At 36.8% G+C, this 26,095-nt stretch overlaps 1 protein-coding gene across 2 annotated transcripts in view; it reads right to left on the minus strand.

Moving 5' to 3' along the window:
* The window catches only part of LOC306877656 (zinc finger protein ZFPM2-like), a 160,338-nt gene extending 134,957 nt beyond the window's left edge, over window positions 1–25,381 (minus strand). The window contains exon 1 of one of the 2 annotated variants that reach the window (XM_079429554.1): window positions 25,175–25,381. In XM_079429554.1, the coding sequence (XP_079285680.1) occupies window positions 25,175–25,214 (40 nt within the window). In that variant the 5' untranslated portion in view covers window positions 25,215–25,381. Of the gene's footprint in view, window positions 1–20,052; window positions 20,253–25,174 lie in introns of those variants that run through there. The other variant, XM_079429555.1, reaches the window with a different exon arrangement.
* Between the last annotated feature and the right edge of the window lie 714 nt (window positions 25,382–26,095).

Consider the following 26,095-nt stretch of genomic DNA (forward strand, 5'->3'; position numbering starts at 1 on the left):
GCACTTTGTGTTATTATTTTTTTATCGTTTCTAACACGTGGAGTAACAAAAACAGGGCTGCGGCTCAGAGAACAGCACCTGTGCTCCTGCAAAAGCTTTTAGTAACAGACCTGAGATGTGCAGATCAGCGGCCTTTAAAAAAACCCTTTGGAGACTTCAGCCACGCTTAAAAATGAGTGAATCTCATTGCATTAGATAACAAAACATCAAACCAAGTGGCATCTGCATAAAACGAACTCTGAACTAACTTCACTTTTCTGAGACATTTTTGCAACGACTTTTAACCAACTGGTGTCAAGCCCTGCATCAGAATCTGTGCACCTGCTACAAAGTATGCAAAAAGCAGTATGTCAAACGTCTAAGGATACTACTTAGTATTCATGATACTGGAGGTGAACAATACCTGGATGACCTACAACATCCACTGGGATTTGGAATTGTGCAGCCACACTTTAATATCCCACACTGTAAAAAATGTCTTTTCAAAGTTGTAAATAAAACTAAGATTGTTGGAGTACATTTAAAACAAAAAGTTTTCTTCAAAATTTGTACATGCTACAATTTTTTTTATAGGCTATATCTCGAGATATCTTGAAATTCTGGCTTTTTTTGTCAGATTTATTTATTTATATATTTATTTGATTTTGTTTCTTCTGGGGGGGGGGGGGGGGGATTAATACACAATTCTGAGTTTATATTTCACAATTTTCACTTTTTTCTATGATTTTGGAGTTTCCATCTCGCAATTGTTTTTTGCGAGTTTCTATCTTGCAATTCTGAGATTATATATAACTGTGAGATTTTATTTTGTTAACGTGGTGGAAACAAGCTTTCATACTTTTGACTTGAATTATGCAATAAATTTGTTTAATTCAATGTCAATTTCTTTGCAATTGTAGCAATTTCTTGGCAATTAGCAATATCTGAGTGAAAATTGTTTTTGTTTTTTTTCAGTGCACAATGCCACGTCTGACAACCCCCCAAAAAAGTATTTTGCTGTCATTTTGAATATTGATTGTTCTTAAACTTATTTTGGTGAAATTTGTAGTCTTTCTATAAAATAAATTCCACTTGGTTTGATATTTTATCAAATGTGATGACATTTTAAGTTGAATGTAGATCGTAAATTTTTTTTTTAAAATAATAATAATAACATTTATATATTATGTATGACATATGAAATATGATATAATGTAATACAATAAAATATAATGCAATACAATACATTATTTCAATTATTAAGTCAATTATATATTATTTTATATAATTTATATTTAAAAAACAAAATCAATGAAACAAAAGAAAATCCCACACACTATACCAATATTTGCAAAAGTATCAAATTTATTTATTGACAACTTTTCAGTCTCATGACCTTTATCAAGCATATTATTGATATACTTTGATATTTAGAGAAAAAAAAAAAAAAAAAAGCTCAACTTTTCAGAGCAAAGCTTATATTGCAGCACTTCTGTCTCCTAGGATAAATCGCCGGTGTTGTAGCATTTGTCATCTATAAATGACTTTGGATAAAAGCATTAGCTAAATCAATTAAAGTTAATAAAATGCAGATAATGATAAAGAGTACATTTTTTGTGCACAATTAGAAAAAGTACAAACTGTCCTGCTCGTGTTCTTTGCATGAGCGAGGCGTGACATGCTGTCTGTCTGCAGTAATTTTATTAAAGCAGGCTGGATAACATGCACTCATTTGTCCTGCCTAATTAAGCGACACTCCTCCCCTTTGTTACGCCCACCAATTACAAAGAGCTCATTAGCATACCTGGGGGACACGTGTAGGAGGAAACTCAAATTAAGCTCTCGAACTCATTCAAAGCTCAATGTCCCGTTGGTCAACGCTTAAAATAAAACAGATGTTTGTTGTTAAGCCCGGTGGTATTAACCTAATTCTGCTCTTCTCCTAATTGAACTCTCTTTAAATACCATCCGAATCAGGCGTGATACATGCTTTCAGCAGTAAGTGATAAACTTAGACGGTGTTCAGAATGGAAACTAGTGTACCACTTTCTATGTTTTCCTCATGCAATGATAAACGCATCAAACAGCAGTATGAAACATTAATAGTCACATGACCTAATTCGATTTTAAGTCTAATTCAATGAGTAAAATATGGGTTTGGATTTCTAATTCAGTTTTAGAATAAAAAAAAATCTTTTGGCAGCCTGATCAAATAATGATTTAACAAGCTGATAAAATGTTAAAACTGCAACTGATACTTCCGGTTTATTCATCACACTGGAAATGGAAAGTCAAGTTTAGTGCATTGTACTGTGGGGTACATTCATATCTCATAAATTGTGCTCTGTGTACTGTTCATTTTGGGAAATATAGCAGATCTTCTGGGTATCTTAGATCTTCACAGTGAACAGTGTGCAATACTAAACATACATGTTGCCTTTGAATTGAATGTTATTAACCCATAAAACTTTAGAAATTAATAAAATTTATCAATGCAAATAATCAAGAATGCCTACCAAACATCCCTTTTGTATGGAAGGCCGTTTCTGCCACAGGATAACAAAAAAAAAAAGAAAAAAAAATGTTTCTTGAAATTCTAAGATAAAAACCACAATTTTGAAATATAAAATCAGAATTTTGCACGTTTTCTTTTGCAATTTGAGTGTGCATCCTACAATTTTTTAAAGGCTACATCTCGAGTTTATATCTTGAAATTATAGCTTTTTTTGTCAGATTTTATTTCTTTTTATTGGGGGGGGGGGGGGGGTGATTTTTTTCTCAGAATTCTTATTTTTTCCTTGCAGTTCCGACTTTCTTCTCTGAATTCTGAGTTTATATTTCACAATTGTTTGTTGCGAGTTTATATCTTGCAATTCTGAGATTATTACGGTGGCCAAGAGCTCAACGTTCTGCAACTTTAGAAAACACATGTAAATAGAAAAAGCACCAGCAAATCAAGAAAACATCTTCATCAATTTGACAGCAGGTGCTGCAAATGCTCACAACACAAACAAATAAAGAAACGCACTGCAAATTCTCACAACACAAAGATTTGATAAAGATTTTTTATTTATTTTGATTATTCTTTGTTTGGTTGTGTTGTGAGTATTTGCAGTGTGTTTCTTTACTTGTTTGTGTTGTGAGCATTTGCAGCGCATGTGTTGTAAAATTGACGAAGTTGTTTTCTTAATTGGCAGGTGTTTTTTCTATTTGCAGCGCATTGAGCTCTCTCGGCCACCATAGATTATATATAATTGAGTTTTTTTTTTACGTGGTGGAAACAAGCTTTCATATTTTTGACTTGAACTATGCAAACGAAATGTAATAAAATATCATTTTTACAAGTAAAAGCATTGGAAATCTGACATCAGTCTAATAAACCACCAATGAGTCAACACTTTCAGTAAGAGAGCACTAAGCATTACATAACTTGTTTCCTGTGATTTAAAAATGCTTTTCATGAAAAAGCACCACTCTCTGTGCCACTAAATTCAAAACAGATATATTTTTCCTCAGCTGTCTGACAGATGATAGATGTGACAAACACATTCTGCTTTCACTTACAAAAAGGACAAATGTGGCATTAAAATTTCTTGCAATTTACTGAGAAACAAAAAAACAACACAGCAATATCAACCTCACCACCTAAAGCACATACAGACTGACAGAGCACTCAGAATCGGTGTCTTTAAGGAGAGAGCGAGACGAAGTAACACACACACACAACTTTGGGTGTGTTCAAATTGGATGATGTATGCAGAAATGAGTCCATGCTGGAGGGGTGTCAAAAAGCAATCAACGTTCCATCTCTGATGAGTCCGGCGACAGCGTGATTCACATCGAGGATGGAAAGCTGATGTGCTGGCCGAGACGAAGGCCAATGTTCCCTGTCGACCCCCTCCTCCCCCCAGCCCCCTCCGAAATGCCACACAATCACCAGAGATTAGACATGCATCTCAACTCCAAAGCCACAGAACAAAAACCCCCCCCCCAAAAAACAGAGGACATAATTTGTGTCCTGATTATGATAGACTCTTTTATTCCACTTCTCGACACAGCTGCGGAGAGAGCTGACGTTGAGGAGTGTTACCATTGACTTACAAATGTCAAAATATGGAAAAAATGCACCCAGCTTAACCACAGAATATGACTGACTGCCAAAGCGCCGTGAAATGGATGCGAGAGTCTGAAAAGACGTCGTACTCGTTTTAGCCACTCGTCTCAGTGTGCTTTCAAGCGCAGATCTAGATTTTTAGACGATTATGAAATATAACACCATTATGAACAACATCGTAAACAAATCAGTGAGCATGCGCATAAGGAGAAAAAAAAAATTAAAAAAATTTCGCTTGTAATTTTGTCTTTGAAATTCCTTTTTTGTGGTAGTTTTATAGCATCACTGGTGAAGAGTAATTAGGCCAAGCTGGTGAATATACTCATTGTAGAGTTAAAAGAAAGTTATTACATGCATTGTAATGTTCAAAGCAGATTTCATTACAAGTGTCAGTAGACTGGGAAGATTTAAAAAATGAGCAGTTCATTCATAAATTTGTACAATCCTACCTAAACGCTGTGGAGATACAAACCAGAAGACATAACACAACGACTGCAGTACTGAAAAGGGGCGGAGCTACATAAGGTCTATAAACTGCACATTTTTTTACTTGTATTAACCTCATTTCTCAGACTGCTAAAAAGTCTGACATTTATACACAACATTTTATTACAAGCACAAAAGATTAATTAAATTAATTATTAATTTAAATAATGAATTATCTTGCTGAATTAGAATTAAACAGCAATCACGAGACAAAATAAATAAAAATAAAAACTAAATAAAATGCAAATAAAAATAAAATATTTTTTTTATAGCTGCATACTTTGTTTTTGTTTTTTTAAATATTGGGCAATAGGGTTGATATCAAATTCCAGTAAGTTATTGAACAGACTACTTAACAAATATAACATAAAAGTGAAATATTTTAAGAGTATTAATTGGTGTTGAGCAAAGATGAATTTTTAAATCGCGATTAATCGCATTGTTATGCACAAAATTTAATAATTCAAAAGTAGTGTATTGTGCACAACACTTGATGGGCGAGTACGGATGCGGGAGGGTAGAGACTCGGGTGTGCGGGATGTGGGAGAACTTCTGTTCTGATACATTCCGCATGTATATATATATATATATATATATATCTATATATATATATATATATATATATATATATATATATATATATATATATAGATAGTGAGAGGGCCGTGTGTCACCGCATCCCAAACAACTCAAAACAATAAAGCATAAAGTGAACAAAACAATGCACATAAAAGCGCTTCTCTGCTGTCTTCACGGAAACTTCCTGTTTCCCAATTATGAAGTCGTGATTACGAGCACGTTGCATTCTTTTCTGTTAAAAATAACAGTGAACAGTGGTTTGAGAATGTTGATGCTTAGCCTTAATCATTTTTATCGGGAGCGCTTCATGTGAGCGCTGCTGCAGTCTTAAGCCCTCCCCAAATGCTCTCATTGGTTGAGACGCGTGATGATGCCCATCCCAAGCCAGTACTGATCAACATCCCACCCCTCCTGTGACCCATGGTTTGTCTGTATGTGAATTCAGAGCCAGTGAGCAACGTGCTTTCATAATAATAATAATAATAAACTGTTAATGCACGATAAAATAATTGTCAGCGTTAATGCGTAACAACGTAATAACGCGTTAACTTGCCCAGCCCTAGTATTAATAAATAAAATGCATCAAATATCATGTAGCCCTCAAGCATTTCTCAGTTTAGTAAACAGAGATCAAGTCCGTACCTGCTGATACTAATATAAACACTGATATTGTTACATTTGGTTGCAAATTACAGGCACTTTTGATATCTAAACTAACTACAGTACACATGGTGTGTAGCAAGGGCTAGTATACCATTCCAAACATAACCTAAATCACTCTTTCTGTTTCCTTTCTATGCTGTCACTCAACTATCTCTCTCTCTCTCAGGCTTTGGCAGTAGAGATTGGACTCTGAACTCAACTTAGACACAGAGTTGGGGGATTTTACAGATGGTCGGGAAGAGGCTTTAGCATTTGAGGAGAGGAGAGCAGAGCCCGATTTCACACCAGTGTAAGTGTGTGTGTGTGTGTGTGAGTGTGTGTGTGTGAAAGCAGGCCACCTCTAATCCACTGACTGCAGAGAAGGCCTGCAGCTATCCTGCTGCCCAGCACTGCCCACAATCCTGGCTGCTTCTACAAAGCCATACATGGTGCATTAGAGGCCTGGACTGAAGGACTCTCTGCTGATATGCCGATAGGTGCTGAACAAAGAGTCGAGAGGGAACCGCACGGACCCACACACGCCTGAACACCAGAGACACATGCAATCACACACTGAGGCCTATTCATTGTGAACATGCAGTCGCTGACCCGTTCACACCTTAGATCCGGATCAGCACGCTTCCACGCTAAAGGACTGGTCACAGTTCATTCAAATGCATGTGAATACAGAAGCATATGGACTATATTTCTCAGTCTGCCGTTTTTTGACCTCACAAACCAGGATAGTTGTTAGTAAGGGGCTTGTGTTTTCCCATATTCACTTCAGGTTTTAAAGTTATGACCACACCTGGGTAGGGATGGGTACAGAGAACTGGTATTTTTTTGGACCGGTACGTAACTGGGTCAATATACCGGACTACCGATAAGCTTCAAGACAAACGATACTGTTACTGATACTTCCGTTGTTTTATATCTGTATACTTCAATGTTAATGGCGAATTGGAAGCTGCTGCTTGTCATTTTCCTTCACTGAATGATGTGGCCGACGTTTGCTTGACGTGCGTGTAATATCCATGCGCATGTGTGCAGTGTGTGTTTGCGTGCAATCCGTCATTCACAGCAAGAGTCAAACGTTCGAAAGTGTGGGCTCAAGTACTGTAAGGGTGCGCGATATTACGATTTTTGATCGTGGACGATAAAAATGTCTCCACAATCTGCTTTTGAAGAAATATCGTAGTATCGTGCTACACACATTCTATCAGCTGCAGTTCTGGTGTCTCCGTCTCAATATAATGTACAACGCCACATGCATTCACATCAGTGTTAACTCAGCTGTAGAGTTACTCTCACGGGACACAGATTCGCAAGCACAAAAGTACATTATTTGCATGAGCTTTAAAGCCTAGCCGGTTAAACGTTTCATTCACGTGCTGGTCTGACGTGTGCTTTTTCTGAGCCCGTACACCTGAAGCACGCGCACTAAAAAGCCTGTCTAACAGCACCTGATTACGGAACTAAAGTTATCTTTTGCGCTAATACTGTCAAAACACACAAGCTTTATATATAGACTAAAATGATGATATTATGTCTAAAATGAAAGTAAACAGCTGAGAGAAAACGGATGCGTGCCTGTATATTAGACGTGTGGAGGTCTTAAAGGGACAGTAAACATTCGGCCGATTGTCATTAAAGGGATGGTTCACCCTAAAATTTAATTTCTGTCATTATTTACTCACTCACATGTTGTCCCAAGCCTGTATTAATTTCTTTCTTGTGCTGAACACAAAAGAAGATATTTTGAAGAATGTAACCAAACAGTTACTGGTCCACATTGAATTTTATAGTAGCAAAAAATACTTTGGAAGTCACTGTGGACCAGCAGCTGTTTGGCTTCCCACATTCTTCTCACATTAATTTTTCCTTTTTTCTAAAACATTTCTAAGAAGAGAAACAATTCTGGTTCTGATTCCGCACTTCTGGTTCCTTAAACAGTTACTTTAGCACAAAAGGAAAAGACATGGGGTTCTTTACATTTACATACATACTTTCTTGTGTCAACCTCAAGCCATAAGCACACAAACACAGCAACTTGGTTCATTTTTAGTTGAATATGACAAAAGTAATGATTGGTTTTCAGTGATTCAGTGAGCCACTTAGTGATTAAATTAGTGAGTGAGACATAAGACAAATTTCAATTGAGTTTAACACTGATTTGCAAGTCATTTTAACTCGTTTATTAAAGAAGAGTTGTTTCTAAACCTGACTAAGACAATACATTTTATGTATTTTACATCAGTTTAAAGTTAATTGATCAATTTTATGAGTAAAGCAGCATATACTATGCGCAAAGCTAACAGACATGGACAAAACTCATGTAAAAATGAAAAATGTAAATCACCTCAGCAGAAGCGGCCACACTTGACCACTGTGCTATGACTAGCGTCACGAGACCAGCAGGAGATGAGAAAGAAGACGACGAATATCTGTGACCTTTTTGTCCTTCACATTTTCAGAGCTTCCATCTGAGAGAGGGAATCAAACACACACTGATCCGAAACTCGCTGTCAAACACAGAGCCAGACATCAATCAATCAGCACTTTCCTTTTTTTTGACTCTCTTATCATTTGACCCATGCGTTATCCTGCTTCAGTGGCTTAAGAAAGTTGATGATGGTCAAATGTGCGCCTCTGCAAATCCTAGCAAACATACACACACTTATACACAAATACACACTCATATGCATAAGAAAAAACAGAGCAATACTCAGTCCATTCTTGAAATGATATTCTACAAAATGCTGAGTTTTTTTATTTTTCTCTGATCTCTAACTTAATTTATTCAGAATAAAAGAATACAGAATAAAAGATTTTATTTTAAGAATGAAAGTCATACAGGTATATAACAACATGAGGGTGAGTAAATGTAGGGCTGTCGCGATTCGTCGATTTTAGTCGACTAGTCGATTTAAAAAAAATCATCGACTAACCGACCGGCAAAATACCGGAAGTGGCGCATTTTACGGACGAGAATCCATAAAACACATTATTAAACTATTTTCCAAGGCTGCATTATATATTAGACCCATTTAAAATCATAATTAAGCAGAATTGTGAATTCACAAATGCTATGATTTAATTAAATAATTATATGCGATGCAGTTCTAACGCAGTATATGCGCTTTAATTATTTACATGCGTGTAGGTTAAGTGTGTGTGTCACACAGCGGCTCCAGTTACAGTAGTTCCACAGAAACTGTTATCATTTACATGTGTGGAGCGTCTTAAACTACATCTCTGCATGTTGTTGTGAGTTTGGGTTTATTATAACGTTCATCTGGGGACGCAACATGCGCCATTTCATCAGATTTGCAAGGTAAATCATTTATAAATCCACTCAAACACAGGAGAATACATTGCGGTTTCAAATTAAAAGCTAAAAAAAAAAAAATTATTATAATTATAGGGCCCTATGAAATCCATTTTCATTTTTGTTTACTCTGTTTTAATGGTTAAATTAAATTTTATTAATCAAAAAGCCTAATTAATTAAGTTTTACAGTTTTATCTTTACCAAATTCTGTTTTTATGGCTCCATTAAATTTTAATAATCAAAAGCATCTCCAATTAATTGATTTTATATATATATATATATATATATATATATATATATATTTATTTTTTTTTTTTTTTCAGCACATTTACATTTTTCACCTAAATAAATTCTGGTAAATAATATTTCTGGTAAATAATCAGAAATGTTTTTTGATTATAATTTTAGTATTAGTAGACTATAACACGTGGATATGTTGTCATTCTTACACTATAATAATGAACTTTGATTTCAGTGATTTGGACTATAGACGCTTGCTTCCTGCTCTATGTTGCACTTTACTTTTGCTTTAAAAAAAGGATTTCATAGAAATTTGGATTTCGTTTGGTTTAATAAAATATTAAGTAAAATTGTTGATTGTTTGTGGGAAATTAATCGTTTAGATCAATCGATTAATCGATAAATTAGTCGATAGATTAATCGAAATAAAAATAGTCGTTAGTGGCAGCCCTAAGTAAATGATAACAAAATTATCATTTTTGTGAACTTTCCCTTTTAAGTCAAATCCTGGCTCAAGTTCTGTGTGTGCTGACACATATGAACGCAAAAGGACAGATATGTGTGAATCAGACGATAAAACAGAGTTTTACAGAAAGTCCATATCATGACAAACCTCAGACATGTGGCCCTGTCAAATCAATGCACAGCTTTGCCCTTAAAGCCTTAACATGTTCTGGAGGTTTACTTCTTATTTCTTACTTATCTGACGTAATTTGTTGATCTGTTTATTTTCCAGAGCTTTGTCTCCAGTGATTTTCCAGTCAGTCTGAAACATGATGTCCGCTTTATATTACAAGCTTGAGGAAATGCTGATGTACAAATTGAAGTGAAAGGCCTGATGTTTAATCCTCCCCAGCACCTTTTCCTTAATGATGTTTCCCAAGAAATGCCAGGGAAATGCCCAAACCCCTCCATCAGATCGAAACGAGCTGCACTAATTCCTGCTATAAACTCACACTTCAATATTTCTGTCATCAGCTTAAGGTCAGTGTGTCTGAAAAATATATTCCCTGTAAAGGATCTTAACATGAGCAAAAAACTAATATCATCATCATGAGCTCATGAAGTGAGTTTGAGTGTGGTCAACGTTTCCTATTGCAAAGGAACAGGAAATCACAAAAAATAGATCTCCTTAAAATCTCACTTATTTCTCCTATAGACAAAAAGGAAATTAAACTGAATGCAAATAAAATAATTTTCTATTGAAAAAAAAAATGTTTTTGCTCAAGAGTTTCAGATGAGATCTCAAATCCAATCAAGGCAGAAATAGGTAAATAAATACATAAACAAACAAACAAACAAACAAATGAAATTAGGCAAGGCCATTTTTATTTACAGAGCACACGTTTAACACAACCGTAGTTGATCCAAAGTGCATTACAATACAAATAACTGAATTTAAAAGTTAAAATTAGCAAGAAAATAAATAGGTAAAAAAAAATACACAAATCAAAAGAAGTAAAAACAAACAAAAAGTAAATTTAACATATCAGTTGTTTCTTTAAGACACCAGTGACATTAAGTGGAGTATAACATTTATCCTCCCAAGAAAAAGACCAGAGTAAATCTTTAATTTAGGCTATCTTTACAAGAAATCTCAATCTGTTCTCAGATTTCTCAAGATATCAAGTCTGCAATCAGAAGTCAAATATCTCTCAATAAGAATGCAAAAATTCACCCCAAAAATGCGGAAACGTCTGAGACCAATTTGAAACTTCAATTCAACAAAGCTGAAAAGTGCATTCAAAAATATATATATATTTTTTATAGCTATAAGTTTATATGGCTAAATTATGTCTCATGAGCTCAGAAAAAAGCAGCAACCTTTGGGCTCCTGAATCTCTTTCTGAAACAGATACTGGCTAAAGTCTTATTCATTCTGGGAAGCACTGGAGTGTGTGTTTGTGTTCATCGCTGTCTCTCACACACACAAACACGCTTAACACAAGTCAATATCCATATTCATTACATGCTAAGATTTCCGCTGATAAAATTTTGGCGGGCAGATTGGCGGTCTAACCCGTGAAACACACTTAATTGAGCCGTATCTCCATGGCGGGGATGTTCGGAGCCAAGGTGAAGGAGACGTGCGAGTGAAATGAGTGAATTCATGATGTGGCCCCTTCAATCTCTCTCTCCGTTTCTCCTATTGGCAGGGGCCAAATAGAGAATGGTAAATGAAGCGACTGTGTCCCCCAGGCAGGAGTAGGGGGGAAAACGCAAGCGTCTGTGTGTTAGGCTCCCCGGGGGCTATTCTGAGCCTGATGAGGTATATAACCATGCTGGAACCAAACCGCAAACTGGGCTGTAACTGGGACCTCTAGGAGAACACGTGGGAAAGACAGAGAGAAGTTGCTGTATAAATGCTGCAGACGGGCTGCACTAGTACTGGGGAGTAACTGACTAAATGTTAACTACATTAACAACTAACTTAACTTCATTGTGTTTTTAATGGAGTTATTTAAATCTTATTAGTTTTATTTATTTTTTTATTTAATGCTGGTAACTGTCATTCTAATTCATTTGTTTTTGTGGCAAATACATGGTCTGACTTTAAAAACAATTATAAGGATGTAATTTATAAAAAATATAAAATAACAAAAATGTTTTATATTAAAGGGGTTCTATTATGCTTTTTTTTTAGTCAGTGTGTAGTGTGCATGTTTGGGCATAAATAGATCTACAAAGTTACAAATCTCAAAGTCCACTCCAAAGGGAGATATTTCGTTTAAAAAAATCCCTTTTCAAGAACTACAACGAACGACTCGTTTGGACCACAAAGTTGTTTTCCTGTATTTGTGATATCACAAAGTGGTCCATTAGAATATAATTAAAATAAATCCCTCCTACGGAAATTCGAACAGTCGGCGGGTGGGGAGAACGCTTGGTTGAGCACTGCACGTTAAGTGAAGGGTGTTTTCATATCACTGTATTTCTGAAGGAAACCAACTGTCTTCAGAAATTTTTGGATGTCATTTTCATTTCATCTTGCATGTTATGTCTGATAAAGCAGCATTTGTGAGCAGAGCGCTGCTTTGTGTACAGCGATACTGGGGAAACCTCGATCTCTCCCTCTACAACAGCGGCTCCTGCTGGCAGAGAATTCATTTGCATATATATGCCGCCACAAATAGTGTAAGTCTATGGGACTATGGTCTAAGTAAATTCAACTGTATAACAGTTTCAGTGCAATTCATGTTATAATGTTAGAATTAAAGAACAATAAACATAATCAGGGCTCGCACAATTTCAAAATCCCTGGTAGCCCTTCGGGCATGTACTCCAGATTTTGGTAGCCCGAAAATTAATTTAACTAGCCCAAATAAAATAGACGATAAATGTCAATAAAAACATTTCCAATACACAAATATAAACGAATATAAAGTAGAGTTTTATTTTACTATTTACAAGGTATCTGTAGAATTCTTAAAAATCTATTTAAGGCAATTTGAAAAATGATTTCTTATACCATTTAACGTATTTAAAACTAAGGCCCTAAAAACTCTTCAATTTAGTTGTATCAAATTTAAGGACCTGTGGGAGCAATGCTCCCTCTAATTTTTTTTCAGAGCAAAACTTCTCTCTATTGGGTGGACAACCTGAGCAAAAGCATTCTTTATACCAGACCTGTACAGCACGCGCACAAAAAAGTGTGTAACTTTTAACTTTAATGTGCTATTTATATTTGATTTGACCCTTGATGTAACTAAATGTTGCAGATTTTAGGTTACATGAGAAAACATTTTTACTGAACAATACACTGCAGTTCAAAAGTTTGGATCAATAAAGTTTTTTAAAGAAGTTTCTTATGCTCATCAAGGCTGCATCTATTTGATAAAGAACCACTGAATATTATTTCACTAAATAATATTGTGAAATATTATTGTAATTTAAAATAAATGTTTTCTATTTTAATATACTTTAAAATGTAATTAATTCCTGTGAAGCAAAGCAGTATTGTCAGTGTCACATGATCCTTTAGGCTAGCGGGCTAGCGATTTTGCGAGCCCTGCATAATACATTAAAGTCGTGACGTATTGTCAAGTATGGTGACCCATACTCGAAATTGGTGCTCTGCGTTTAACCCATCCAAGTGCACACACACACACACACACACACACACACACACACACCGTGAACACACACCCGGAGCAGTGGGCAGCCATGCTGCAGCGCCCGGGGAGCAGTTGGGGGTTCGGTGCCTTGCTCAAGGGCACCTCAGTCGTGGTATTGAGGGTGGAGAGAGCGCTGTACATTCACTCCCCCCCTACAATCCCTGCCGGCCGGGGACTCGAACCCGCAACCTTTCGATTACGAGTCCGACTCTCTAACCATTAGGCCACGACTTCCCCATATTACCGTTGCACTTATCTGTACATAGTCAATGCAGTTATTTTTAAGCTGTTGTTGACATCGTATCTAAAACGTGCTTTAGCCAAAAACAACAACAACAATAACGTTACCACTTTAATATGTCTTGAAATATCCGTGCGTGCAAAGCTTCTGCACGATCCTCTTGTTCAATATTCTCTGGGTCTGAACTGATATGGCAATATTGATGAACTTGCCGTTTTTGCAAGGGGCGGGGCAATACTGAAACGCCATCTAAGCTGTTCGCCAATCACAACGCACTGGGACAGCTAACCAATCACAACAAATTTCGTTTTTCGGAAGGCGGGCCTTCATCAAACCCGGTACAATCGAGCTGTTTGTGCCAGGCTGGGGAGAAAGATATTGTAATCATGTAAATTATGTGAAAAATAATGCAATTTTCGAACCACCAAGCATGAGAGCATGTTCTAGTACACCCCTAAACAAAATCAAGCATAATTGGACCCCTTTAATTATAATTTATATAAAATGTTAATACTAATAAATGCATATATAATACAATGCAATATAAAAAAGTGATTTTATATAAATATTTAGTTATTTACAGTTAATATTTTTAAAATCTAATAATCATAGCTTTATTTTAGTTATAAAAGCCCTATTTCAAGACACTCCATCCAAAAGAAAAAATGTATTACTCAGAGGATAAAAAATACCATATAAATTCCTTAAAAACTCCCTAAAAAAAACACACACACACACACACACACAAATTGAGGCAATTGTTGCCATATAAAGGAAGAGGATATAGATAGAAACATTGATAGCATATCTCAGATTATTTGGTATAGGAATGGTTTGAGGAAAAACGTTTTGAAAAAAGTTTGAGATCTTCTAGAAATTCTAAAGGACACACATGAGATTACTGGGTCTATTCTCAAGAGAAAAAAAACCCTGTTATTTAATCTCATTGGTGTCTTGAAGAAACAATTGAGATGTAAAAGAGATCTCATTTGTGATTTTTCCTTCCTGAGGGCAGCATCAGACTTTAAATACTGATGATCCATCCTTCCATTCTTGTCTTGATCAGAATGCAGGCCAGAGAGAGTAAGGAGACAGACAGAGCAGAAAGGGCCCAATCGATGATCTGAGAGTCTAAACTAGATTTCTAAGCAGTTTGCCACTCTCGGCAGCAAGATAAGATAAACTTTCTTTGACCTGAGCGATGAAGTTGCCATGGCGATCAGGGAGTACACTTTCCCTATTGATATTGCGCTGATGTAACAACAAATAGAACCAGATCGTGTGGCCGATAACGCTGATTAATTAATACCAATATCGATCTGTACAAGCAAGACACAACGCTATTAACTCTAAGGCTGAAAGTCAATTGTTACCTGGAGTTCAATAGACTGATCACTGATATCACAGCCAAATAAACTAAACAACAGACGACACAGATTAGTCAAGTACAATTTCTGTGATTTGATCTTGTTAGGTCCTTCAAGACAGAGTCAAAGGAAAAAGTTGACTTAAAGGGACAGTTCACACAAAAATCATTTACTCACCCTCATGTTGAACACAAAAGAGGAAACCAATCAAAAAGTACTATAAAAGCAGTTAAAAATAACTCAAATGAGTCATTCAGACAATTTTAATACACTACTCCTCAAAAGTTTTGAAAAATGCTCACCAAAGCTGTATTTGATCAAAAATATGGTAAAAACGTTAATGTTGTGAAATATTATTACAATTTAAAATAGCTGTTTTCTAAATTCATATATTTTAAAGGCGTCATATGATGCGATTTCAAGTTTTCCTTTCTCTTTGGAGTGTTACAAGCTGTTTGTGCATAGATAAGATCCCTAAAGTCTCAAAACCAAAGAGATATTCTTTATAAAAGTTAAGACTCGACCACGCCCCCCTAAAACGGCTCATTCAAACACGCCTCCACATGTCTACGTCACGGTGTGGGAAGATTTGCAAAACACCGCCCAAACGTATACGCAATGAAATAAGGCGGAACTATTATTCTCGCTGTAGTATTGTTGCTGCCGCCGGCGCCATGTCCCGGAGACGCTGTGTTTTGTTGTGAAAGCACATTTTACGGAGGACTATTTCCTGAACCTGGAAGAGTAGCCTACAATGCTGGCTTGCACAAAGGCTGTTTCTATAAAGTGGGGCCATCGCAACTTTGCAAGGGCAGTCTGGCGCTTCTGACTCATAGCCTGTAAGTAGCTATGTTTTCTTATTTAAAGAATTTGCCACTGACGATTCAAACGCGACTTTTTAGTAATTTTGTCCCCACTTTATTGTTTTGGTCTCATCGCGCCGGGACACGGCATCACAATACAATGAGGGGTGTAACATTTCCGTCTCACGCTTGAGGTATTCGGCCAATCACAATGCACTGGATAGCTGGCCAATAAGAGCATGCCTCGCTTCTCAGAACGATGAGCTTTGTAAAAAATCGACGCGTTTCAGAAAGGCAGTGCATAGAGGAGCAACAATAATGTACAGTATGTGGAAAATGTGTTTTTTGAACCTTAAACCGCATAAACGGTAAATTGCATTACACCAAATACACAAAATAATGTTCTTTTTAGCAATGTCATATGACCCCTTTAAAATGCTATTTATTCCTGTGATGGAAAGTTGGATTTTCCATATCATTACTCTGGTCTTCAATGTCACATGATCCATTAGAAATCATTCTAATACGCTGATTTGCTGCTCATGAAACATTTATTATTATCAATGTAGAAAACAGTTGTGCTGCTTAATATTTTTGTGGAAACTATTTTATGATATATTTAAAATATATTTTTATTCTTTGATGAACAAAGCTCAAAAGAACAGCAATTATTTGAAATCTATTTGTAGCAATATAAAAGTCTTTGCTATCACTTTTGATCAATTTAATAAGTTTTTAATTCTTAATCATTTTTATCATTTAATTTTTAATTAGAGACACAATCTTCATTTTGTGTAAGCTATTCCTTTCATCAACTGTGAAGAAATTATTGAATGATTAACAACTACCAGGCTTGTGAGAATTAATGAATTCAGAGTTTAAACTAATGTGAATCTGAAGTGACAACCGTAAATTGATGAGTTGCTCTCTTGAGATGAATATATTGTTTACAGTGTTTCTGTCTGCACAAATATCAGAGCAAAGAAAGGCAAACTGTCAGCTCTGGAATCATCTGTGAGGAATTCAGGAAAAAGGAAGATAAAGAGGAAACTTCAGCAGGAAATGACCTCCACCTTTTGAAACCACTAACCCTGATGTATCATAGACTGTTTTCCAACACAGCGAGAGAAACAGACAGACAAACTGACAGCGAGAGAGGAAAGGAAAAAGGGGAATGTTTGGGAGAAAGGATGGATCAGAGACAGAAATGACAGCATTCCTCTTCTCTAATGATGGATGTGCAAACTCTTCACACACATCTGTATTTTCCTCCCAGGAAACGCAAACGGACACTCTACATGCACACTCACTCAGTGGAAATAAAACTGACACTTAAAAGCACAACATCAATTCATTTCTACGGTAACCAGTGATAATAACAAGACGACATGAAAAATACACAACACAAGTACGTAAATGCAAATGCTTCTAGCTGCACTAGCTCAATTGTGTGTATTGTTGCATTTGGAAATGTAATTCATATTGCAACCCAAGTTTTCATTTTCAACACTGATGCAAAGAGGGTTCTACTGCAAACATTAACTGTTCTTTTATAGCCAGTCTTGTCTTTCAGGTCAATTGTGTATGTATATGTATATATATATATATATATATATATATATATATATATATATATATATATATATATATATATATATATATATATATGTATATATATATATATACACACACACACACAGTGGAGAAAAAAAATATTTGATCCCCTGCTGATTTTGTACGTTTGTCCACTGACAAATAAATGATCAGTTAAACTGAACAGTGAGAGACAGAATAACAACAAGAAAAAATCCAGAAAAACGCATTTCAAAAAAAGTTAGAAATTGATATGCATTTAATGAGGGAAATAAGTATTTGACCCCTTCGCAAAACATGACTTAGTACTTGGTGGCAAAACCCTTGTTGGCAATCACAGAGGTCAGATGTTTCTTGTAGTTTGCCACCAGGTTTGCACACATCTCAGGAGGGATTTTGTCCCACTCTTCTTTGCAGATCCTCTCCAAGTCATTAAAGTTTCGAGGCTGACGTTTGGCAACTTGAACCTTCAGCTCCCTCCACAGATTTTCTATGGGATTAAGGTCTGAAGACTGGCTAGGCCACTCCAGGACCTTAATGTGCTGCTTCTTGAGCCACTCCTTTGTTGCCTTGGCCATGTGTTTTGGGTCATTGTCCTGCTGGAGTACCCATCCATGACCCATTTTCAATGCCCTGGATGGCTTCAATGCCCTGGCGGTACATGGCCCCGTCCATCATCCCTTTGATGTGGAGCGGTTGTCCTGTCCCCTTAGCAGAAAAACACCCCTAAAGCATAATGTTTTCACCTCCATGTTTGATGGTGGGGATGGTGTTCTTGGGCTCATAGGCAGCACTCCTCCTCCTCCAAACACGGCGAGTTGAGTTGATGCCAAAGAGCTTGATTTTGGTCTCATCTGACCACAACACTTTCACCCAGTTCTCCTCTGAATCATTGGCAAACTTCAAACGGGCCTATACATGTGATTTTTAGGCAGGAGGACCTTGTGGGGGCCGCATGATTTCCGTCCTTCATGGCGTAGTGTGTTACCAATTGTTTTCTTGGTGACTATGGTCCCAGCTGCCTTGAGATCATTGACAAGATCCTCCAGTGTAGTTCTGGGCTGATTTCCCACCGTTCTCATGGTCACTGAAACTCCACGAGGTGAGATCTTGCATGGAGCACCAGTCTGAGAGGGATTGACAGTTATTGTGCTTCTTCCATTTGCGAATAATCGCACCAACTGTTGTCACCTTCTCACCAAGCTGCTTGGTGATGGTCTTGTAGCCCATTCCAGCCTTGTGTAGGTCTACAATCTTGTCCCTGACATCCTTGGACAGCTCTTTGGTCTTGGCCATGGTGGAGAGTTTGGAATCTGATTGATTGATTGCTTCTGTGGACAGGTTGACTTTTCTACAGGAATCAAGCTGAGACTCCCTTTAAGAGAGTGCTCCTAATCTCAGCTCCTTGCCTGTATAAAAGACACCTGGGAGCCAGAAATCTTGCTGATTGATAGGGGATCAAATACTTATTTGACTCATTAAAATGCAAATCAATTTGTAACTTCTTTGAAATGCATTTTTCTGGATTTGTTGTTATTCTGTCTCTCACTGTTCAAATAAACCCACCATTAAAATTATAGACTGATCATTTCTTTGTCAATGGGCAAACGTACAAAATATTTTTTTCCCCCACTGTGTGTATATATATATATATATATATATATATATATATATATATATATATATATATATATATATATATATATATATATATATATATTAGCGCTATCAAATGATTAACTCATCCAAAAATGAAAATTCTGTCATTAATTACTCACCCTCATGTCTAAACCCATAAGACATCCGTTCATCTTCAGATCACAAATTAAGATATTTTTGATGAGGAGATAAATTGTTGAATAAAGTTTTTTGTTTTCTTTGCGTACAAAAAGTATTACAAAAAAGTAGCTTCGTAAAATTACGGTTGAACCCCTGATGTTACATGGATTATTTTACTGATGTCCTTGCTAGGTTTCTGGATATTGATCGTGTTAATTACATTGCTGTCTATTGAAGGGTCAGAGAGCTCTCAGAATGCACCAAAAAAAATCTTAATTTGTGTTCCGAAGATGAACGAAGGTCTTATGGGTTTGGAATGACATGAGGGTGAGTAATTAATGACAGAATTTTCATTTTTGGATGAACTATCCCTTTAAAGTATTGAGGTTTGTTACAGCCATAGCAGTGCAAGAAAGTATTCAGAACGAAACCAAGCATATGCAGACATTGGTCAAGCATTTGCATACTTGATAAAAGCAGACGATTAAAATATTGTCTATCTATCAGAGCATTTGATTTCTATAAGTTTGTAAAGTCAAATGGCCCCTTCAGCTTAGACAAGGCAAAACAACGCAAGCTGTAATTGGCAGCCAACAGATGTTGAAAAGGAAAGTTGGCATCCAGCAGCCATTCGTCATGAGACAAATCTATGAGGAACACAAAAAAAGCTGCACACTTTCATCAGTGGAATCTACCAAAGAAAGGTCTCAAGTATGAGAAAGTCATCTCAGAGGAGTTTCATTATTATCACACACACTAGAACACAACACACACCCAGACTTACGGTGTCAAAAACTTCCTTGATGATGAAACACACTGAGCAGACCGCAGACAAAAATATTATTGAATGCTCCATATGCTCCATATGCATTCAATAATTTGATAAAATAAAAAGGCATAAAAATAGAACAGAATTTAGTAAACTGACTGACTGGTAAACCACAGAATTCAAACCACACACACCATCCGTTTCATCTCCAACATAAACATATCCATGGACACACACACACTGACATGTTGGCAGCCAAGTCAGCAAACACTCTCACTGCACCATTATAAGTTGAGACTGTGATAAACCCCGTCCAGAGATAGACGTGTTACCTGATAGGGCTGACGGAGCTCTCGTTTGACATCATCATCATCTACTGGGCGGAGCCGAGATGATAATCACACACTTATTATGAAGTCATACTGAAAGTCGATTACACACATTCACAAAGAGCAACAACAAACCTCCACCCGAGATCTCTGACTACCATTTTCCAGCACCGAATGCTGGCAAATCCTCCATATACTTCAGTTTGAGCATAATAATCATTTGGATTCGCTCTGGAACTCAAAAAAGACACTTTAAAAGTAGCTATTTCAGTCAGACATGTTTCCTTTGTCAAATGTCAGCTGAAAATTGAGTGGTTTGAAACAAAACTGCACTTGACTGTGTTGTTGAACCCCAAGTGGTTAGAATTAGTTTCTCTAGCAAACATCTTACCTAAACAGCATGTTACTACTGCTCATTTGCATAAAGTGACATCACCTGTAGTTTGTCTGAAAGGACTTTGGGTCGCTACAAACTGCTGGCAGTGTGATCGCCCCTTGGGTCGCTCATATGGGATAAGGCAATCCCAGAATGCACTGCGATAAGTTCAGTCAAAAAAAAATGTTGATCAAAAAGTGAATACTAAAAGACTAACCTATTTAAAAATGTACTATTGTATAAATAAAATGCTTACTGAAGACATTACTAATGTCTGTAGGCCATGTCTTGAATACTTTCTTTAAGCATTTAAAGAAATGTAAAAAATGTAAGGATTTAAAAGACTTTAAGGGAATAAAGAAAAGAAAGAAGACCAGGAAAAGAGTATAATTTATTGTCTGATATGACGTAATCAATTTTTCTAAAATCTGCACTTTCTCTCATTTATCGTACACCTAATTTTCCGGAAAAATGCTTTGTTCATTTTTTGTGTTGTCTCACATGAATCAAAAGCTTGTACTTTAAATTCAAAACTGCAACAAAATTTGCAAAAAAAGAAAAGAGAAAAAAGTAGAGTAGCTTGAATCACTAGGTATTACTGTTGGTTATTTAGCATGCCTGTTGTGAAACAATTGTCAAATATTAAATGTCTTTTGTGCATTTTAACTCACACTAACCATTAAAAACTGAAGCGTCACACTGGAATTCATGTTCTGTTTCTGTGAACGGTAATGCCTGCCTTCTTTGATTTGACTGGCCATCTCAATCATTTTGACATTGATGTGCACTGTGAGATCACTGAGGAAGACAAACAGGGTGGAAGTTCAGCAGAGCCGCGTCAAGAATATCATATATCAGGGGGAGCAATTTGGCCAAGGTGATGGGATTGATTCCCAGGGAGTGGATGTAGAGATAAAATGCATACCTTAAATGCAATTAAAGCCGGTTTGAAAAGCATAAAAGCATCTGCGGAATTCATAAATGAGAATCCGAATCAAGTTTTAAAAGTTACATTTTTAGCCTGGCCTGTCTCAGCGAATCTAACAGTGCTCATCAATGTCAAAATGATTTAGTTGGCCAATCAAATTATAGACGGTGGGCTTGTGAAAGAGCATGAGGTAAATGTAAATGTTTTAATGATGATTCCTATGCAGGCAATAGACAACAAGGCAACTCACTAGCTTTTGAAAGAGAGATGAAAGAAAAACTGTACAGTTTAGCATCCCACAAAGCAAAGTGGCGTTTAGAAGCGCACAGACCTGCAGCGAGCGTAAACAGATGGAGAGAGGCCTTTCCCATCAACCCGCCTGCTCTTCAAGCCCACACGTGCAACTCGAGGGGCTATTTTACAGACAAATTACACCACGGGGCACGCTTTCCATTCGCCAACCCTTGTATCTGCCCTGCCTATTAAAGCGACACCAGGCATTCCTCAGCACAGACTGAGACATCACGCTCTACTGCGAAGCTAATCGTGCATCAGCGATATTTTCATCTCTTCCTGTCATAAATTTTCACTGGCCCTGGCTCGGCCTGGTTAACAATCGGCCCAATTTATTGGCATATTGGCATGAGGTGATAAGGGCTAAAAACAACAGCGGCGAGCAGCCGCTCGTGGAGATGAGCTGATAACGCAGATATGAGCTCCCATACAAAACATCTCACCCTCCATCACCTCTCTGTCAAACTATTATTACGATGAGAATAACTGAAAGAGGAGAGGGCGAGAGGGGTCTTCGATTCGCCGGTGGGGGCGGGGACCAAAACCAATGCAAAATAAATATTAATAAAAAATGAAATCAGATGTAACGTTTCAGGGCCAAAAAACAAGGAGGAGAAATACATAATTTATCACCGCATTATCGGAATATCCAGGCAGCCTAATCAAGGAGCAGTGGATGACTATTTTTTGCCTTATCATCCAAAGTGGTGGAAACGGAGAGGGAATTATCAGCCGGCTGCAGATTGCTGGGTTGGAATTCTAATGGTAATAATCGCAGCTCTGATGGTATATCTCCCTGCCTTATCTTTCCCATTATCTGGCCCTATCTCACAGGCATCGGTGCAAATTAATGGTGCTTTTTCAGCACGGCCTTTTTATCATTGCTCAGAGAGCACCCAAGGGGAGAGAATAAGCAAAATATTAAAATACTGCATAAATCACAATTTTAGATAACCGACCAACGTATGGCAGTGGAGGGGGGGTACGATGCCCAACAGCCTTTTTGTCCTTTAGAATGACTCTCGATCTCTCTGTGCACTGGATCAGACGGTCTCTTCTTCTCTCTTCCTCTTCCTGAAGTGCCAGAGACAGGAACTACGGGCTCTGCGTGACCTTTCAGAGCTAGAGACAATACCCTGATATTATGAATGCTCTAGTAACGGAGCTGTGAGAGCCGTTAGATTACCGAGTTCCTGGACATCTCGGATGCATTTCAGAAAGAAATCGACGCAGATCGATTTGCATGCATACGCCTCGGTCAACAGTTTAATGACTCGAGCTCATTTCGGGTATTCAGAAGCTGTCATGCTTGTCGAATGAGATAACAGAAAGTACCACATCAAACAAAATACGCAAAGATTGCTTTGCACTGACTGAAAGCCTTCAAACGTATTTGTATTTACTGTACTGAATACTAGTACAGTCAAACAATATTTGATCTGACAGAATACATCTCAATGTGTCACCCAAGTGACAGGATGGTCAAAATAAAACATTTTCAAAGGAATACAGTTTTTTTAAGTCAAATTTTACTTTATGTACATGAGCTCAACGTATGATCTCACGCACAAACACTCAAACAGAAACATTTCATTGCACTAGTACAAACATACAAATATCAAGCGGCGATAAAGAGACATATGGCTTTCAGAAGTGTGCAATCTTGCTTGATCCCTTCTCCTTGGCTCAGTTTAACATGTTCCTAAAAAAACAACATTTCACAACAGAGGAAGAAGATTCTTCGTTCTTCCTCCCTGCGGTCCAAACACACACACACACACACACACACACACACACACACACACACAGGCTGTATCTAAAGGCCCTGACCAGCGATCGCACTTCGGCTCTTTCATTCACAAAAGATGAATGCAACAAAAGCCAGCCTATTTAATTATTGTATAAAAGACAGAACTGTAATTTTACTGTCTGAACTTTTCATTTCGGGAGGTGCTGAAAATATTCAGGTACTATATCATAACAGTGTCCTAAAAATAGGCCCTGAAAAATGGAAATGCTCAAGCTACTGATGGTGTATATTTTATGAAACACATTATTTATTTAACTCTGTAGAGCAGATTATTCTAGGCTGAGATGTGTCATATTTATTAAATATTATATTTATTTTAGACCACAGAAATACTTTTTGGTATTTTCTTTTCTAAATGCATTATCATAAATACATAAACTATATTTCAGTCTTTATTTGCATGCATGAGGGATTCTGGGCGATTTTTTCTGACATCCACATCTGATTCGAAACAGACCCTTAAAACCTTTACAAGAAACGCTGGACGTAAAACTACAATGACCTAAAAACTGAATGATAATTCAGCTATCATAATTTGATACAGCTTGCCAAACAACAATAACGCTATAATAAATGTCAAGAATAAAAACATGACATTGAAATGTGATAAACGTATTGCCTGTTAATCGTTGAAAACATCTTCACATGGTCAAATACAACAAGACCGAAAGATGAACAGACTCAAAACACTATTTAAAGAATCAGCTGAATGTCTTCAAATCTAAAACTACTTTAAACTAAAACACTGAATCAGTTCATGAGCTCCTCACTACTGAATATAAATCTTTCAGCACTAAACAAACATGCATAACTATTACAAAAGCACTTCTAGAGCTGCATTTTATTTATTTATTTTGAATTATGTTTGATAGCCAATAATAAACCTGCAATATGCATAAATGATAAATAAAAGCAAAACTGAAAACATAAGAAAATGTCACTATTATGAAAAACATCTCCATATACCTCAACAAATACAAAAAAGGACTGACTGTAAACAGACCCTCGTGGGGCTTCATCATCATCTGAAACAACTACTTTACTCAGTTTCTGTGATCGTCACTATATTAAACTTTAAGAATTAAATAGCCTAAGCACGTGCATAAATATTATAAGCAAAGAAGGCACAACAATCTACGAATAAGTAAATGCAAAATGAAAGCATAACAAACAAGTCTTCAAAATGTTACATTCACGCGAAAAACAAGCCTCGTTAAAGACAAAAACACTGAAGCATCAAACAAGATTTAAAGCAGGACTAAAAGAAGAACATTTGCACCTGCTTCTACGATCAGTTATCATCATAAACTGATCTATCTCAATCTCCCTTTCATCCAACTTTACTCCGCTTGGCTTTGAAACAAATAACAGTAATGATAATAATAAACAGAGTAACTTACGCTTGATTTGCCGGGGGTTGCTCTGCTTTCTGCGGGACATGTTGATCCGGATGATTATTGATTATTAATTGATATTATGGGTTATTATGAGAGGTTATTATGGATCATCCAAAAGCCGAACGGGTAGCAGAAGGAATGAGGATTATTCACAGGCTCTCAGTGCGTGCGTGCGTGCGCACGAGTGTGTGTGTGTATGTGTGTGTGTGCGCGCGGAGCTGCGGTCCGCTCGGACTGACGGCGGAGGGGAAGGCGTTTCGCGCTTTTGTTTGAACATGAAGTTTGATCCACCGCGGTCGCCGTACACACACAATCTCTCACATATAATGCTGTTAAACTTCTCTGTACACGCGGACTATTGTTCCGAAAAGCGCTACACTCAGGCCAAATTTGTTCATTCTTTTTTGCAAAAAACTTATTTAAAAGGTTTGATAGTTGAAATCCCGAATAAAATAGACTTATTAATGTATTAATGACTTAATTTATCGAGTATAAAGCGTTTCTATTACCAAAATATGCGTCCTCAGAAGTTACACAGCCCTGGTCGGCGTTTTTCTTAGCCAATCAAAAACGTAGATTACCTGCCAATCATTACCTGTGTTCAGGTTTGGTCAAATCGGATTGGCTGCCATTCTTTGGAGGGCGGGGTTTTGGAACAGGTGTGAAGTTAAAAATAAACTAGCCTACCACGGTTAAGCGTTACTTTAAATATCAGAAGTAATCGTAAACCATTTATATATATATATATATATTATATTGTCTTGTCGTGATGTTTACTGTATATTTATTGTCACACACTTGGCTTAATTTATGATTTTCATAAACTTGAAAAACATGTAAAGAATTGTGTTTAAATGCTTGAAATTAGTTTCGTTGACAAATGTAGTGGCTATTGTGTGGCTATTAATTTTTAAATCATAAATA

The sequence above is a fragment of the Barbus barbus genome, assembly GCF_936440315.1.
Source record: "Barbus barbus genome assembly, chromosome: 12".
NCBI classification, from domain to species: Eukaryota; Metazoa; Chordata; class Actinopteri; order Cypriniformes; family Cyprinidae; genus Barbus; species Barbus barbus.